At 35.7% G+C, this 20,242-nt stretch overlaps 1 protein-coding gene across 20 annotated transcripts in view; it reads left to right on the forward strand.

Moving 5' to 3' along the window:
- LOC121869320 (intersectin-1-like) overlaps positions 1-20,242 on the forward strand; it is a 126,777-nt gene that overhangs the window by 61,579 nt on the left and 44,956 nt on the right. For all 20 annotated transcript variants that reach the window (XR_006089532.1, XM_042370588.1, XM_042370591.1 and 17 more), the window contains one exon: positions 564-794. Coding sequence is in view for 19 of the 20 variants with exons in the window: in XM_042370588.1 (XP_042226522.1) it covers positions 564-794 (231 nt within the window). In the remaining variant the exon portion in view is untranslated. The remainder of the gene's footprint in view (positions 1-563; positions 795-20,242) is intronic.

Genomic DNA, 20,242 nt, shown 5'->3' on the forward strand with positions numbered 1-20,242 from the left:
CTGTAAATACAGTATTTCCTATTAACTTTAATAAATTAGAACAAGGTTTACCCTCAACCATGATGACTGATACCGGTACTAATCTAATAAAAATTTCATATCTTTTGTCTCAACTATAACCCTTAACCTTTTATATCTCAGGGACTTGAATAGGACTTGAGCTGCCTGGCTGTGATTGAGCTGATCCAACTACTTATATGAGCATCTAGCATTTTAAATGGGCAGTGTGCACTCAGTTCAGGAAATTTTGCTTGTTAATTCTGTGGCATCCAATGTTGTCCCATTTTAGCTCAGTATGTTCCCACTGCTCAGTTACTGATGGCTCAGCTCTTGATACCTATTGCTATTATCTGGCTATTATACATTAGCCAGGCAGCTCATGTAATACTGTACAAGATAACTTACCAGGGGACCAGGGCATTATATCACTTAGGATTATTGCCCAGTGATGTCAGAAGATGTTAATATAATGTGTTTAAAAATGAAGTTTGATTATTTTTAATGTTTTAGATTTATGCCATCTCCGTCAGTCTTCACATATTAATTTTTTCACTCATTCACAGGATTTGCAGAACAAGTAGAAGCACTGTACCCATACACTGCAATGAATGAAGATGAGCTCACATTTGAAGCTGGTGCCATAATCTCTGTGATAGACAAGGAAGATGCAGCTTGGTGGAAAGGAACTGTTGAAGGTGCTATTGGTGTCTTCCCCTCCAATTACGTTCAGCCATACGCTAGTGTTTTTGCTGTGACTCTTGCCGGGACTCCAGATGGAGAAGACTCCTTGTGCTGTAAGTAGATTTGTTTTGTGTTCTGTGCACTATATGATTAAATTTTCAGGGTTTTCTGTTTACCAACAGCAAATATAAATTTTTATTGCAGTATTATTATTATATTTTATGAACACAATCTTCTAGACTTATCGGAAATGTTTTGCTCTAAAGTGTGCATGCTCAACTTTAAGTAGGCCTTATAGAGATACCTTCAATATTTTAAGGTTACTTTATATTATGTTTTGACATAATTAACTGTGTATACATATTTGTAAAGGTGGTATTATTGTAGCCCAGTAGAATTAGCTGTCTGTGGAACATTATGAGTCTTGATACATGAAACAGTTTTTGCCTTAAGTACAATATGTATATGATGATGATTGTCTCACAGATATAATGTATTTGGGAAGAAAAATGTGTGGCCTCTTCTAAATACAAAATAGGGTTATATTATTAAGGGATATAAATTATTGACCCTAAATTTGTACGTCATAACTTACATTAGAACTAATGTACTTTCAGTTTGTCTGCAATGGACAAGCTCTTATTATTCCCGTGTGGCTCCAACCGTATTTACCGCCATATTAGATGCATTAACCGAAATTACTTAAAACAACAACTATGTAAATGTAAAAAATAACAATGCAATCCACACCCTACTGCCCTTGACTTATGTCAAATAATAAGATATTTAAAATTAAATGTGTACACTTGGTAACCAAAGCATTGAAAATCTGAATTAATGAAGGACAAATTACAGGTGTTCAAGTGTACTATATGTTGTTCAGTAGAAGCACGTCAGAAAAGACACTAAAATATCTGAATATAAAAGTAAATTAAAGTGTATACTGTGCAAGAGTGATTGTCCTAAACACATATCTGTAGTCTCATCACTAAGTACAGTATAGTGCTCACGGAATTGTTGTTCTGGTATTATATTTTTGGAATGTAGCTACTGTATAAAACTGTATCACTATACAGTATGAATTACACAGATAAGATAATATCAGTTGTTATAAAGACAAATATAAATTCTGGGTAGAGCTAGATACATTTGTGCTTCAGGCTCACGATTTAAAAGAAATTATGTGATTTTCACAACCTCAGCCAAGGATCACCAAGCATTTTAGTGATGATGATCAAATTAATCCCACAAAATTCTTCACAAGGTGTAATTCAAGATTATTTTTTTTAAATCAACACTGCACTGCGCTATATATTATCAATATGTTAACAAAATTTCAGAATGACCAATAATTTTAATGTAGAAATGCAAAAATATTCAAGACACCAACAAAATCGATGTTCACTCCAGTGTCAACGAAGCCAAACTGACGCCTGTTAAAGAGCACAACTTTCTTGATATTTACTCCACTGGAAACGAATGTAAACATAGAACAGATTGCTGAATTGGCAGACTAGCCCATCAACTGATCAGCTGATGCTCACAACAAAACGTGTTTTTCGTAAGGATTTCATTAATCGAAGTTTTGTTCGTTAACCGAATTGAAGATCCAAATGGGAGGTAATTCGTTAACCGAAATTTCGTGTTTTGGGGAACTCAAAACTGGGTAGATGAAATTTCTTATGCCTTTTATATTTTCATTAACTTTTTGGTTCAGGCTGTTTGGCATGTTAGTGTCTGAGATCTTAGGCAAGATAATTTTTTGTCAGAGGTTCAGGGAATTTCTTGATTTCTTTTTTGGTTCTGTGTGAGATCTACTATCTCTTACTGCCTGACCTTTGTTGTCATATACTGTATTGTGGTTCTAATGATTGAAGGATTATGCCATGACAGTCTCAGGTAATAACCAAGATTGTATGATAAGGGGAGTTTAGAGCATAGATAAGGTCCCAGTCTTATATATATAACTTAGCAAAAAGAAAAGATCTCTCTTAGATTGGGATGTTTGTCTGACTGATCTTGAACAGTTGTAGCTCCTCCTTCTCCATGACTTCCATGCATTGGATTACTAGAAGCCTCCTGGTGGAGTGCATAAACTGGAAGAATTGAATTGGTCATGAAATCCCATAATCTGACAGAACCTGTAGCTAGGTGGCTCAGATGCTCTTCCTCTTCCTTGGGCTTCATGGCTTAGTTGGCCAGGAGCTGGTTAAAAGTTTTTTAGATGGTACTAGAACAAAAGGCAAAGCTGTGTGATGATTAGTCAGGCAGATTTACTTGAGGACAAATTTTGCACTAAATCCCCCATAGTGGGCTTTTTTTTTTACAGGGATTAGACCACCCAGACACAGGTCACTGACCCACATCGGGGCCTGGGGGGGGGGGATATGATAGCAATAATGATAATAATAATAATAAATATAAATAAATATAAATAATAAAAAATCTAAATAAAATAATAATAATAACTAAAAAAATAAAATCAAGAGTGAGAAACGATATATGTATGTTATGTTGTCAATAGTAAGAGAAACAATTGAGACCCTGCAATTGTGTGTAAATGAGACAAAGTCAGATCAGCAACCTGGGACTTGTTCACAATTTTTGTGATGCCATATGGAAACAGGGTATACCATTAGACAATACATTATGCTTTCAATATCTTCCCAGGCAGTAGTACTTCCCTGTTTGGTAGCTGCCTATTGTGTGGAGGTTTGATATATCCTCAGGTTAGAATATTTCTCCTGGGTTAATTACTTAGGAATTGTCCAAGAAATGCCCCAATTGCCAGCCCATATTACAAGAAACTGCCTCCAGAAATGGACAGTATTGGGGCAAAAATGTAGAAACAAAGAGAGAAAATAATAAGCATCCTACTAAGATTATTTAAGATAGCATGGGAAACAGAAAGTACATGATGGATAGTCAACGGCAAAAACTATAGAGATCACTCCAATCTGTCTACCTGTGAAATTATGTGGTAGAGTTGTAAATAGAGGGTGAGAGAAAAGACAGTGTTGGGTGGTGAGGAACAGGGAGGATTTAGAGGAGATAGGAATTGTGAATCCAAAGGCTTGCAGAATAATGTATTGGAAAAACCAGGAAACATTAATGTTCAAAGGAATGTATATTATAGGATTGATCAAGTGATGACGATATATGGTGTAAAAGTAGATCTGATTGATGCAGTGAAGGAATTCTATTGGCTTAGTAAGGCATGTGTGAGAATAAATGGAGGACTAAGTGTGAGCTTACAGAAGAAAGGAGTGAAGCAGGAATGTGTAATGCTTGTATATGTTTATTGCATTTATGGATGGAGCAGTTGGTTAGTGACGTACAGTAGATGGTTGATGCTGGGGTGAACCACATGATCATTTGTGGGTAGTGATGGCAACACAAATTGATTTCACTCAAACTTAAGGTCACATCACCTTCAACTTCAGTGTACATCACTTTTGTATTCTCAGCCCAAGTGGGGGAGGTGTGTGTGTGTGTGTGTGTGTGTGTGTGTGTGTGTGTGTGTGTGTGTGTGTGTGTGTGTGTGTCATAGTACAGTACTGTATTATTGTTTTTGTCAACTGCAAAAGCTGTACAGTATTTACAAATGGCAAATTCGTGCAAGGTGTGGGAAATACTGTACTTACCATATATCATATGAATATATTCGAGTCTTTCTACTGTCTTTAATTAAATTGAAGTTAAAGGAATAAGGAACATATGCTTAAACTGCAAAGTGTTACTGTACTTGTATTTTTTCTGATAGTATTTTCATCTTTTTACTTTTATTTTATTTATTTATTTATTTTTTTTTATTTTTTTTTTTTTTTATGTGTGTGATCCATCACTATTTTTTCTATAAATATATTGGTAATACTTCACAGGTATATAGTTTCCTTTCAGGTGTTATATTATTCATATAGTATACTCATATTGTTATCTAAATGAAGAAAAAAATCTCCCATTGTGAGTACTATAGTATACCATGAATTTTTATTTGGCTTATTGTTTTTGCATGTTTCTTTTTTATAGTGATTTGCTATCTTCACAATTTGCCTACTGTGTTGTTGTTGTTGTGGCCATATAGGAGATTCTGTGAAATCACAAACAGACCTTCCTTTAGATGACTTGCTCTCAACCTTGCACACAGCTTCATCACTAGAGCTACCCTTTCTTGCTGTACATCCCTATTTCTTAATTTTCTAAAGGTGGCATACCTTTATACAGTGCTCTGTGGTTAAGTGATTAAGAGAGCTGCAACTGTATTTCTGAAATTGAATTGCACTAGAATTATTTCATGATAAGAAAATTTAGTGTTTGTGTTACCAGAAATATTCTATTTTCAAGTATTTCTTTGAGCTGAAGTTCACAGGAAATTTCAGCTAAATGTAATTCAGAGTAAGATACTAGCCTGTAGCACAATAATGATTTATGGCAGGGTTTTTTCTAGGAAATCTTTGATGTGTGTTGGACCTTGTTAAAAATTCAGGTAAGGGGGTGGGCAGAATTTTGGGATTTTAAGAAATGTTATGAACAGGAGGGGACTAAAAATAGTGATCGTCTGCCAGGACTATTTTTGAGCAGGTTTAGATAATATTTAAGATTGTTGGGGGAAGTATAAACATGTATGTGAGTTGAAGAGTGTTGGTGCTGACATGCTATAATACTTCAGGGATAGACACGTCCTGTATACTCAGTGCTCTTGGCACTCAAAGAAAAATAATTTTGAGTAAACCAGATATGGTATTAACAATTTCAAGTTTTAAAAAGTCGGCATGATTTATTAAATGAATGTAATTTATGATGTAACAAAAAATTAAGTATACTGTATTAAAATAGTTGTAATGTCACTTGGTGAGTGACAAGAAAAATGTGGTCTAAATTTAATTTTCTCAAGGATAGAAAGGGGTTCCAAGTCATAACTTTAGAAAAAAATTTTTAGAAACATTTATATATTACATAGTATATAAATGGCTTGAAGCAACTTGAATGTATTCTTCAACTAAATTTATGTGTAATTTTTCTTGTGCGTGCACCATTTTTAGTGGGGTATGCATATTCAGTATTGTTTCCCATGATTGTCTGTCTCAGTTTTGACAATGTCCATATATATCATGCATTGGTTTTGTTAAATAACTAGAAAGTGCTTGTATAATTTCGAACTTAATCTTCCATGGAAATATATACAAGTATTTCCAAAAGCTAAGTGAAGCTTGAAATTGCCTATTTTCTGCCCATTTTAGAATGTCTTGTGGCCACATAATGACTTGAGATTTCTATACAAATAATTGATCACTGATATTTGTTCATTACCTATAAAACACTGACACAAATCACACAAATCCCATAGAATTTTTACATGGAATTTTATATTCATAAAAACCAGGTCAAGCTCAATTTTGGTAATTGTAAGTTTCTTATTAAATGACTCGCCATATTTTATCTACTTGTGAAGCCTGTACAGTAAGTGTATGGTCGTTTGTTTCTACTACAGTAAATATTTACAGAACACCTACGTGAACCTCAGCTGGCATATATGTTGTTAAGCTTAGTTCAGTATTCGTAAAAGTAAGTTAAAATTTGATGCAGGTGTTAGCAGCAACTCAATAATGTGTATTGAGCATGGAAGGTGGGTGCACAGTGGAGTGGATGGAAGATTATAGGGTGTTGGTGACTTAAAGTTTGTGCAAGTAACCATGTGACCTTAGCAAAGCTGAAGAAACTCAACATTGGGGAAATGTCCCTGGACTGTGTTGTTGAATTCTGTTATACCTGGGTGACACGATCGCTGCTGGAGGGGGTACTGAAGCCTGCTCAGTTACAGGAGTCAGAAGTGGCAGGAGAAAGTTTAGGGAGTTGCTGCCTTTATTGATGGCAAGAGGACTTTCCCTCTGCATGGAAGGAGTGATGTGTACAATTGGCGTGAGAAGTGTGATGTTATATGGTTGTGAAACATGGGTCGGTAAAGAGGATGACGTATGCAGGCTTCAGCAAACTGAAAGGAGAATGGTGAGGTGGATGTACAATGTGACATTGAAAGATAGGAAACCCTGTTCAGAGTTAAGATGGTGTATTAGCAGACTTTTGCATAGAGGTAGGCTGAGATGGTTTAGTCATGTGGAGAGAATGGATGAGACCAACTAAATGTGAGGGGAGGAGAGCCAGGGGCAAGTCAAGAATGATAGGGGGAGATGATGTAAGAAATGACATTAGAGTTAATAATCTTACAAGAGAGGCTGCAAAGGCCTATGCAGCATGTAGAGCTGCCATCAGGTAACTGCAGCTAGCCCAAGCATGAAAAATGGCTGAAAATGTTGATGATGGCTGGCTTTTATTAATCAGTTATATACTTTACTTAGTTATACTCCTTAATGACCTTTATTATCTACAAGGGCATCTTGTCATTGGTTTCTCCTTATTGAACACAGGCATATGTATATATAAATGATTGTTTAAAGTTTCTTGAAGTTTAATATTTCTAAAGGCAAAGTCATACTCATTATTTGCTGCTGTTCATTTTTTTTTTTTTTTATCCTTCTGTTGGGACAAGTAGACTCAAATACTGTATAGTACTGATAAAGTCTATGGTTCCTAGCCAGAGGGCTGAGAGGTGAATGAGTCTTGGTGCTACAGCAGTCTGTGGTTGTCTACACTGGACTTCCAGTAACAAACCCCATTCCATTTGTCTCCCTGCCTGAAGTAGGTCATTCCCTGGATAGCTCTTGTTTTATAAAAGCTAAGCTGTGCATACAGCCCCTGTACAACACCTGGAATATATATAACGCTGCCATATAATTCCAGCATAATGTACTGTATGTGTGAAAGTGAATTCCAGCCTTAATTTAATTTTGGTTTTGAGTCAGTGGTTGTTTGTGTCTGACCTTACTATGCACGTACTGTGTTAAGTGTAGAACTCAGTCACACATCGTAAGTAACTCAGCCTTTCTTTAGAGAGAGTATTTTGTTAATCTGGTCCATGGGATGGGACTATCTTAGACACACACACACACACACTTGCACTACTACTACTACTACTACTACTACTACTAATACTTTGCTGTCACTTGGAATCAAGTATGATGTCACCTTCATTGGTGAGTTTAGAGGCCGATACAGGACCGGCAGAGTCGTTCACAGATGTTGCACATGTGGAGGGCTACAGCTAGTGCAGGAAGGGCAGTGGCAGCATCTTTCCGGCGTTGGCACTTGTCTGCCTCGGTTTGCAGTCGGGCTAACTCGAAAGTATTGACACCGTCTCATGTAGTGTTCCTCCAAGCATTACGATGTGAAGTACAGTAATTGTCTCCCAGGTGAGGGGGTCGATTTTGCACTTTTTCAGGTTTGTCTTAAGACTATCCTTATACAGGCATCCCCCGCGTTACGGAAGCTCGGGTTACGGAATTTCGCTCTTACGGAATTTGTAAATTATGACCAATAATTTCGCGTTACAGCCCGTAAATCCGCCCTTACGGAAATTTGGGTAAATTTTAACAAACACAAGGCCTTACACATGCCATTCAGACTGACAGACTTGACAAGTTTTACCAACCATAAAGACAGTTGAAGCTTTAAACATCACTCACAATGGATCTTGAATATTCCAACTGTAATCAGACATACCTAAGTTGCCTCAACAATTGCAACCCCAGTTGCAATATCAAATTCTGTGTCACCATTAAAAAATAAAACAGTAGTCCCTGGTGCACTCTTAAGATTAAGAGAAAACGGACGACTCAGGCGGCTTTGAAGTGAGAGAAAACGGACTCCTATGACGGGGCACTCAAATTTACATACACATAGCTGTATAATGCAATATTATGCAATATTAACCCCTAAATTGATGTTTTAAGAAGGTGTATCATAAATTATTTAATGTACTGTATTGTATGTGTTTATAAATGTTTATTTTCATTAATAAAAGTGCTTGAATTACTTTTTTGGGGCCGAAAAAATTCCTTAGGAACGCATCTCCTGTTTTATAATGGAAGTCAATGGGAAAATAAGTTTCGCGATACGGTCAATTTTCCGGGAACGGAACCCTTCTGTAACGCGGGGGATGCCTGTACCTCTTCAGTTGTCCGCCAGCGTTACGTTTACTGTTTGTTAGGTGACTGTAACTAGCTGCTTTAGCAGTCTACTGTCATCCATACGGGTAACATGGCTAGTCCAGCGTAATTGTTCATGGATAATGGTAGCCTCGATTCTCCTACAGTTGGTGTCAGCAAGAATACTGGCATTTGTTCTCGTCTTCCCAGCGAACTCGGAGGATGAAATATGGACTACGTTGGTGAAAGTTTCAAGTGTCTTGAGCTGCCTCCTGTATGTGACCCATGTCTCGCTGCCATAGAGCAGGGTGGGGAGGACCACTGCATGATATACGTGTAACTTTATAGATAATTTCAGCTCCCAACAGCTGAAGAGACTGTTTTGGAGTCTGCCAAAGGCTTGAGATGCGCATCTGATCCGATGCTGAATATCTTCATCAATATCCTTTGCGGTGAACAGGTAGGAGCCGAGATACCGAAAGTGGGTAACATTAGAGAGGGTAGTACCATTAACCTGGATGGATGGTGGAGATGTGTCTGAACCAGGGGCAGGCTGAAAGAGAATTTGAGTCTTGCGTACATTCACCTCAAGGACGAAGTGTGCATACACATCTGCATAGGTGTTCAGGATCTCCTGTAGGTCGCATTCAGTGTGAGCGACAAGGGTGGGATCGTCTGCATACTGAAGTTCAGTAATGGAAGTTGCCGACATCTTTGTTCTTGCCTGGAGTCGTTTTATGTTGAAAAGGCCCTTCTTCCAGTACTCTATGTCCACCCCGCCGGCTAAATTGGCACTGGCACGGGTAAGGAAGGCCGCCAAGAAACTGGAAAAGAGAATTGGTGCCAGTACACACCCTTTTTCAACCCCTGTTTGGTTGGGGAAGAACTCAGACTGGGTGCCATTGTGCAGGACACTGCAGTTCATGCCATCGTGGAGTTGCCTCACAAGGGCTTCCCTGTTGACCGAGTCGAAGGCCTTGGTGAGGTCAATGAGAGCCATGAATAGGTCATGACGCTCTTCTCTGCACTTTTCCTGTATCTTGCGGGCAGCAAAGATCATGTCAGTGGTGCCACATGATGGTCTAAAACCACATTCAGATTCTGGGAGGAAATTTACCACCTTAGGAAGAAGTCTGTTTAGGAGGACTTGGGACTTGGGCGATAATCTTGCCAACTACAGACAGCAGCGAGATCCCGCTGTAGTTGCCACAGTCTGACTGGTCTCTCTTGTTCTTATAAATATTGACGATGGAGGCGTCTTTAAGAGCTTGGGGATTTCCTCCTTTTCCCATATATTCTCCAGGCGGGATTCCATCAGGCCCTGAGGCTTTGTTATTTTTCATCTGTTTGATGATAGTAGCTACCTCATCCAGGGATGGAGGATAGCTGAGGTGGGTCAGCTCTGGATGCTGAGAGACATCCTGGGTAGTCAGGACATCCACATCGGTGTTTCAGTTGAGCAGTGAATGGTAGTGCTTTTTCCAGTACCGAAGGATGCCTTTATGGTCTTTAATTAGAGATTTACCGTCGGATGAGCGGAGGGGTGCTCTGCCATGAGTGATTGGCCCATAAAATGTTTTAATGGAATTGAAAAATTCACCCATCTTGTGCTGATCTGCAAACTTTTGTGTTTCACATGCTGTATTTTTAAACCAGTAGTTCTGTAGATTACAAAGTTCACGCTGGGCCGCCGCTTTCTTCTTGCGGAAGGTATCAGCTTTGGTCTGCGCACACAAACACACACACAGAGTTGAACTGTATATGTATGAAGTGAACTCTCAAAATCAGTGTTCTATAACCTTACTGGTTTGCCACACTATGAGACTACAGTTTATTGCAGTTTACAGTATACATACTGAATTTGTAAATTGTCTTCCATGGAAATTTTTTGGGACAAAAGTTGTCTTATTTTACAGTACATTATCCTCTTTACCACTTGTCAGCTGACTGGGCATGTACGGGCTCTTGAATATACCTAAACATGATCTAATGTTTGTCAAGCCTGGTCTGAAAGGAGCTCACATTTGGAGTTGTCACAACATGTACATCTCTTACTTCAGGGAAGTTAGCTCGTAAGAGTATATTTTGCATAAGAAGAACATAAGAAAATAAGGAGTCTGCAATAGGCCGGCTGGCCTGTGCATGGCAGCTCCTGTCAAGAGTTACAACTACTCAATATCGTCCATGAATCTATCTAGCCTCCTTTTAAAACTTTCCAGCGTTCCAGCGCTTACTACAAAGTTGCTGAGCTTGTTCCACTTGTCTACCACCCTTTTTGCGAACCACTTTCTTCCTATCTCTCTCCTAAACCTAAACTTATCCAGCTTAAATCCGTTGCTGCAAGTCCTCTCCTGCTCGGATATTATAAGAACTTTATCTATGTCTCCTTTATTGATTCCCTTAACCCACTTAAATACTTCTATCATATATCTCCCCGCACTCTTTGTCTTTCTAGGGAATGCAAGTTTAGTTTCTTTAATCTATTTTGATATGGAAGGTTTTTAAGTCCTGGAATCATTTTTGTCATTCTTCGCTGCACCGACTCCAGTGAATTGATATCCATTCTATAATAAGGGCTCCAGAACTGAATAGCATAATCGAGGTGCAGCTTGACTAGTGCAAGATATAATTGCAATATGACCTCCGTGCTCTTATTACTTACACTTCTAGATATAAAACCTAATACTCTGTTTACCTTATTTCAAACAGTAACACACTCTTTTCTAGGCCGAAGGTCCGGGCTTACAAGTACCCCTAAGTCTCTTTCACAAGTCGACTTCTCTAGGTTGATGTTGTTAAGGCTGTATACATTGACAGCATAGATATCTTTAACCTAAGCAATCATCTGCTGACTCTAGATATGTACATTTAACCTAAGTAATGCCCTCTGTGGTGCTCATTCATATACACTTGCAACGAATAATACAGGATATTGCAACACTGTCTCCTGTACTTGGCCCTGTTAATTTACTCCCAAGCTACTAGTGTATGTTGCCACCTGAACTTTTTTCAATAAATTATTTCAAAAGAATGAAGGAAAAGTAAAACTATTCTGTAAAAAAAGAGAGGAGACAGAGATAGGAAGGGAGTGGGGGGAGGGGTAGGTGGGCACCTAATAAGTTCTTGAACAACTTGTGTCGTTGGCTTCCTGCATTTCGTCTCATGCCAGCTCTTTAACCCCTTGTGTACAGTATCACCTCTGAGCTCAATAATATTGTCTGGCTTTAGCTAAATAAATTATTAAAAGTGGTGTTCCTTGTAATGAAGGAGGTAATAGTTGAGCACTTTGACTGCAATCACCTCTGATTTCTGACTTTTATATATCTTTTCATACAGGCTGCAATAGCTCTGTCACAGGTTGGTCTCAAAGTTGTGGAAGTACCCGCAATATAGAATTTTTTGGTATATTGTGTTGTATTCATCTATAATCAGTGCTCACCAAGTACAGTACAGTAAGTTCTCGTATAACGTCAGCCCGCTTAACGTTGTTTCGGTACTACGTCGCTAATCTTTAGATACCAAAAATTCGTTTAGAGTCGTTCTGTGTCGTCACGGACTACTTTTTATGGCGTATCACCCTCTCTCGTCTGGCTGTGCTACTCCCTCTCGGCTCAGCAGAGTCTCAGTGACTCACCACCCTCCTCCGCTCCCACCCTCCTCTTCCGCTCCCGCCATGCTCCTCCCCTCCCGCCATACTCCTCCCCTCCTGCCATCCGCCTCCTCCGCTTCACTACCCACCACACACTCGCTCTTCCACCTCCGCCCATCGGTGAGTACCAATCCAAACTTAGTACAGTAGTTGTATATGCATGCACTATATTCTATAGAAATGGCAATGATTTTCTGTATATGTAATGTATTTCATGGGGCAAAGGGCGACTCAGGAACGTAAGTCCCGTATTTTATCTATTTCTTAAGAGGAAAATTAATCCGCTTAACGTTGTTTTGTATAACGTCGCATTTTTAGGAACGTAACCCCAACTTTAAGCAAGGACTTACTGTACTTACTAAAACCCTGTACCACAGTAGTCGCATACCTGCAGTTTCCTTGGTTAAGAGTTAGACCCAGAACCACAGTACCTCGTCACTGTCAAATGTATGTTATACAGATACAGTACTATATATATATATATTTAATTTTAAGTATCATTGTGAGGGTGAATGTTGCCAGAGAACAATAGTGATGTTCCTGGTGGAGGTGTTTGTGTTCCCTCCTCTTCCAGAGACATACAATATAATGGTTTCTATCCTTTTCAGGGCCTTTACCATTTCCACACTCCTGGCTTAATTTCTTCACCATTTTCCTCTAACATGTTGACCAGTATCTGTGATGTCTCTCACTGTCTGCAATAAGAACAGTGTATTCTGCATACAAAATAGTTTATATTACAGTACTACTTTGCCATCACTTATTTTTTAATTTGTAGGTACACCTTTTATTAAATAAAATTGTGAAAAGATAAGCATACGGTATAATGTAGGAGATTCTGTGCAGATTTTTTAACCCATATATACTGTAATCTTTAATCAACTTTTAACATCATTACAAACATTGTTCTCTGATGCTTTATCAACATGCACAAAGCAGATAAATTTCTTTAATTTCTTAAAACCAACTACGTAAATATACTTTCCTCAGTTTCTCCTTTCTTTCTAAATTCACTTTGACCTTTAGATACAGTATCTGGTTGTCTATTTTAGTTCTTAATCTATTTAGAAATTTTAGTAAAATGTGAATAAGCGGTTCATCAAGTTAATTGTGGTGCACTCCAAGGCTAGTGTTTATTATTACAGTACGGGGTATTAATAACTTTATTATTATTATTAATATTATAACTGTTGTTTTTGTTGCTGTTATTATTTTTGTTATTATTATTATTGTTGTTATTATTGTTGTTATTATTATTATTATTATTATTATTATTATTATTATTATTATTATTATTATTATTTAGGCAATACCACAAATAATTATACTGTAGTGTATTCTGAAATCACTAAGAAGGTTTCCTTTGTAATAGAGGTACATATTTGGTCAAACATTTCATCACATTCTTATCCGTATATCTTCATATTTCTTCTGGTTGTTGATCAACCCCAATAGCCTTATTGTTTTTCACTGTGCTTATAACTGCCTCAACATATTTTCAAAATTGGTAGCTTAAATTTGTCATCTTGTTTATGACCTCCATTCTGTTATTATAATTGTACAGTTCTTCTACTTGTTCTGCCCACCTTTCTTTTACTTCTACAACATCAAAGTTAGGCCTTGTTTTATCTAGTTTATATCTTATATACAATATATCTTTGCATATCTCTGCAATTTTTACCCCAATCTCTTGCTGATTTATATTCCTTTTTAAATTCTTCATAAATTTTTTTATCAACCTAACTGCCTCTGACCAACTTTTTCTTGTACAGGTACTGTATCAATTTTCTTTAAGATTTAATTTGTGATCCAATCAGTTTTAGCCAGGTTTCTCATTTGTTAGATAAAGGTTTCCCAATTATAATATAATTTCTTATAATCCATTTAAATACTTTTCTGCTTCTTGCCTTAGAAGTCTTCCATCCATTGATACCACCAATCTGTTATGGCTTTGAATTTCACATCCTAGCTTCTGTTTTGGGCTTCCTTTTGATTTAATTTAGTACAGTATTTTTATTTTTTAATTTTAAACTCATACTGTACTGGGACATGGTCTGACCCACAGATTGTCCCATGTGGAGGCCTTAGTTTGGGTTACAGTACTGAATTGTTAAATTTTCCATGAAATAAACTGTAATCTCTTTGATGCCTTAAGATGTTTTTTCATTATCTTGAGGTGACATATACAGTACTGTACTTATAAAGATGTCTCAGGTTATTATGAAACTATGAATTTGCACAAATCATCTTGTGTTCCATATAGAAATTAACTAACCTTTCTTATTTACTTTTATATTTATTTATTTTATTATTATTTTATTTATTTATTTATTTTAATTTTTTGCCATGCATCTGGTGCTTCTCTCCCCTTCCTTACCTTGACAATTAAAACATCCATTATAATAATATATCCATTACTGTAATTTGTACCTGGTTTACAACATGGTCAAATGAGGCATGATCTGTACAAAAAGATAATCTGCATGACAGAATGACTTGTCACACTCCCATGTCATAAGGCAAGCCATCATATCCTATATTTGTCATGGGGGAGTGATTAGTCTTCATATCATAATATGAAGACCATTCACTATGGCACGGGTGTGTACTGGGGGGGGGGGGTACATTTATTCATGGGTCACTCCTCTGGTTCTGTTATGAAATTGGTTTTCAGAATCAGATCCTTATATCTGTTTATTCAGTAACTGAATAGTACAGATGACTATTTACATATTCAAAAGTAAAAGTAAGTGTTTAAATTTTGCATTGGTAATTTTTTTGATCAGTGAAGAAAATAATAAACAATGCAAATGACCATTGAATTTGGTCATTTCAGGAATAGGAGAGAGACAGGCAGGCAGGCAGGCAGGCTGTTAGCTGGTGCTGGCTGCTTGGTTGTGTTGCCAGCCAACTAGCCTACACACACCTCACTCATCATAGCTCTAAGTCCCCCTTCTACATCACTGCAACTTGTGCTATGAAATGCATTGTGTTGAAGTCATTGCCTGGAAAAAATTATGTAACTTGATTATCGTACTGTACTGTACTCACCACGTAATTAACATTATTTTTTTATAAGTTGTTGAAACTGAAATATGTTTATTAGAAGAAAAGAAAAGCTGCCGCACACTTGTAATGTCGGCTTACAAATGGTTTTCTCATTTCTTTATTATGTAACATTGTAATTGTATCTTTTGCTTTATCTTTTAGTTAGGTGTAATAAGTTACAGCTTATTTTTGTAATATGAAATGGAGAATATCATGATATGTTTACTACTTTAAGAGTTTGATTAATTATATGTTAATGTTGTTGAATTATGATGAATTTTAACTATTATTTTTAGAAAGCAAAGCTATTGTCCTTTAGTCAGGTACTCTAGAGATTAATTTGCTCGTGTAATTTATTTTTTCTTCATAATTTCAGATATAATTTTATATGAAGTTAGCATTTATTTGACATCAGTCTCAGTAGAGTTTAATGATAATTTTTTATTATATATTTTGGGGGTCATTGATTGAATTGTTTTACACTTCCTTCTTAGTGTGAATTGACTAACTTTTATGAATCTCAGTGTCTCATTAGTAGAGATGAAAGGCTTTCCCAAGGGGTTCATATTTACCACTGTGAATAATTTCAAGAATTATGTTGAAATAAGAAGGAGGTGTGTGTGTATGTGTTAAAGAGCTCTATGTAGATAACTGTATATAGAGAAAAGATATTTAGTAACCCCTTTCATATTAGGTGAGTTTAACAAGTATTATCTCTTCCTTGGGCATCACTAAACTTTGATGTGCTGTATCATGTAGCACTTAGTATGTCTCATTTTTTAGTAGAAGAGTAACTGTCTTTTATGATGGAACTTCTTTTGAGTTGTATTTTTAAGTATAGTTTTATTCTTTTCCAGTACTGTACTATAGTTAAATATGTTTTAAATTCTGAATCATAATTCAGTGTCCCTTCAGTCAGTTTAGTTATACGGTACAGTACTGTATATATTTAAGGATTCAAGAGAAATAAGCAGATTTACAGGTTGAGGATAATATTACAGTACACATATTTTTCTTTGGCCTCAAAGTGATATATGTTGCATAACTGAGAACAAACATTTTATGAACAAGTTAAATGGCTTTTAATGTTAAATATCCACATAATTTGGCCTTACACAAGGACTATGTGAGTAAAGTTTTCAGTAAAGGCAGGATTTTTTAATTTTCTGTAAATATAAAGGCATACCTTTTTTGCACTGAAAATCCAAAGCTTGTAGTCTACTATAGAGTACATTATTTTCAAATTGTGTCCTCTCTTCTTCCGAAAATACTGAATAGTAAGTCCTGCATTTATGATAAGTTTCAGAACTTGAGCTTCCATTGTTTAAACAGAGTACAGTACTGGTTCTTTGTCCTTTATTGCACTCACAATAATTGGATATTTTTAGCTCCTAACCTTAGATCTTTGCAAAATGACCCTTTTATTTGGAGAAAGGTGATCTAGTTTTAAATTTTACTATTTTAAGAATCTCAGAGAACTTACTGATATCAGATTTATTAGTATTAATTTATTTCTTGCACTTTTAAGTCATTTATGTAGGATGTTTGAAGAATTTACTCATAGTTTTTAGATTAAGTGTCACGTTAGCGAAGAAAGAAATGTAACAAAATGGAGAAGGAATATATGAAAATATGTTGTTACTTTCCTTAAGATACTTTGAGGAAAAGTGCTATTACTAAAAACTAAATAGTTAAAAAGCATTTGTTAAACATCACAAGTCTGGATAAACAAACATCACATTCATTTGTGGGAAACATGGTGTTTATGGGCTGCCCGTGAAAGCATAATACTGTATTGTGAATTGAATTATGACAATTACATCAATGAACCAATGTACAAAACTGATTGTTAGGGAATATATTGGATCGGCAGGTACTCATTGTTGGATTCATGGATAATATATGAGATTATGGGGTGATTTTTTTTTTTTTTTAGTTATGTTTTAGCTTATTGTAAATGTTTGTGCACATGAATAATACTATGAAAAGGTATTCTCTTCTGTATTTTTTTTATTAAATAACTTAAGCAACATGTAGAGTAATTCAGAAAATAATTTGAATGTTATATTTAAAACTCTGAAATTATAATGGCTTTAAGTGAGACAAGGAATTTTTTTTTTTTGCAACTCTGTTTTAAAAGTGTTTGATACATTGTGGTAGGAGGTATTGTACATGAATCTTATTCTTATAGTACCATGAATTTAATGGGTTAAGAAGAAACAGGTGGCATTAAATCCTAATACAGTGCAGACGAATCTTTGACCTGTGTTCATTTACAAGTTTACTGTAGTGTTTTGTACTTTATTTACTGTACTGTATCAGACACATGACTAGTACTGGTATTTTTGGTACAGTATAAAGAAACTTAATACTTGTTCATGACAAGTCTAGGCTGTCATATTATATTATTTTATTATAGAATTATAATACTGTATTAGTTGCAGTATGGTATGTGTAATCTCAAAGCTTTCGAATATCTATACATCTATAGTACAGTAATTATTTGATGATATTTGGAAGAATTTTAGTGCAAGTGGAGGAGATGATAATGATTAAGTGTGATATTTAAGCAAACAGTCCAACATTCAGAAAGCAGGCAGTCAGAGAGTATTTTATAATTTGTCTATCTTATGGCAGTTGTATAGATTATTTTGTAATTACGTTGCTCATAGAGAAGTACAGTATTTTATATGTCATTTAGGTTGTTAAATAATTATGAATATCTGTGTATTACCCCTTTCATTTTTTACTCAAGTTCCTAGTACAGTACAGTCATTTGTCTTGTATAACATATGTGGATTTTTGTTAAGCAGGGAGATTAGCTGATTCCTACCTGCTAAAGATGCTTGCAAAGTATAATATAAACAAAGTGAATATATATATATATACATATAAATATATACATACGTATATTAATATCAGAATGCATCTGTTACAGCATCAGGAGTGAATGAATGACAGTGAATGAAGAGAGAGTTTGATCTTGCCACCTTGCAGCATAGCAGGAAAGGGCTTGTAAGAATGTTGTATACAGTATACCGGTATATATATACAATATATATAGGAAACTCAGTACATAGTTATGTCAACCATCTTGAGCTACTTTTCTGTGGACTAACCCTCCATGTAAGCCTTGTCTTCTAGGTTGTAAGAATACCATTCCAAAGAATATTTTAGGTATAATATGAATAAGAATTGAAGCAGGTTATGTATACAATTTATCATCAATGCTGTAATGTTGTAATAAAGTAAAGTAACCTTAGGTCTCTTCAGTGTCTTGATGGCTATTTATAAAGGAAAATGAATGAAAACGTACAAAAAACAAGTACAGTATACAATACATACTCTGAGGTTGCATTTAATAAAAGTAGAGTGTAATAATCTACATTAGGAAAAAAACAATAATGCCTTGGTTGTCTGTGTGAAGCTTGTCGTAAGCTTTTGTTGTAGTGGTCACAGCCAGTGTCCTCATGTCAGCTTGTGGCATATTAAGAAACTAATGCATTTTCTTGGTCACTAATTGCCTTGCCCATTGTCAACTTAATATTGTGCTGAGTTTTGTGATGTTGAAGGTAGCTTTAACAAGGTAAACTATTAGTGATAAACAGCTGTAATTAATTTTCATAATTTGTTAATACAGTGCAGTACATGTAATTGTAATCAAGTTGAAAATAAGTGAATAATTGTACTGTACTGTACTATACATATAAGTCTTATGAATGCTTGGAGGATTACTATTTTCTGCATATAAGTAATACTGTATACCCTGAGCATGAGATTTATCTGTAAGAGGAAAAGAGAATTACTACTTACATCATTTATATCTTAATATCAGCAAACTCAAAATGGTGAATCTTATATACAAGAAAAATAATTGGCTCTGTAATTGCAGGATATATTGAAGCTGATGTAAAGTCCCAAGGTTTTATCGTTAATGTTTTAGGTTCTCTTATGTATTTTTTCTATATTTAGTTATAGTAATACATTCCACAGGAGCTTTTTTTTAATGGATGTGTAACATGTGTTGGAGTTCTTTAATACTCTTTACATGCCGAATGGAAATATACTGTGCTGATGATGTAATTCCAGAGAAACCTGCCTCTTGAACAATCTTTTTGCTTCAGATTCGTCATCTCATTTTATCAGCATATTGTATCCAGTAATGTGTTACAGATACATGATTTTAACTGAAGTAATTTTTTATCATGGAAACTTGGGTGTATTTTTAGCATCTTGATAGATGTTACTTATTCTTGAGTTTTAAAGTATTTCAGGTCACATTCAAGATTTAAAGACATTCATATGTTCGTTGTTATATGTACTGAACCAGACTATACTCAAGTGGTTTGTTCAAACTATTCTTTTTTGCAGTGTCACAGAAAGTTTTTATTCTAGAAATCATAATATTGTTGATTCTTTTAATTATTTTTAGTTGTTTCTCTTGATTCAAACTGTTGAACCAGAGATCCAATAAGCTGAATAGATCACATTTTCCATATGCTCAGTCAGTAATTCTTAGAAGATGTTGTTGTTGTTGATGTTGTTATCGTGCACAGCTAGAGGGAAGTGAATCAGTTCAGAGGAAATGAGTCTCACCCAAAAGTTTATTATATATTATAAGAGTTAGAGATTGATGTTTGTATGCCATAAGGGGAGAAGGTAGTACATTAAAAAAAAGATCACGAGACACAAGATTCATGTAATGAGCAGGTGACCACTAAGAAACAGTGACTTATGATTGTTTACATCTTGTGCTCTACTCCATGAAGATGTAAATAATTATGGAAGTGCTTGGATATTTTCTTGTTTCTGTTTCCTATTG

The sequence above is a fragment of the Homarus americanus genome, unplaced genomic scaffold (assembly GCF_018991925.1).
Source record: "Homarus americanus isolate GMGI-L3 unplaced genomic scaffold, GMGI_Hamer_2.0 scaffold36734, whole genome shotgun sequence".
In the NCBI taxonomy this organism is placed as follows: Eukaryota; Metazoa; Arthropoda; class Malacostraca; order Decapoda; family Nephropidae; genus Homarus; species Homarus americanus.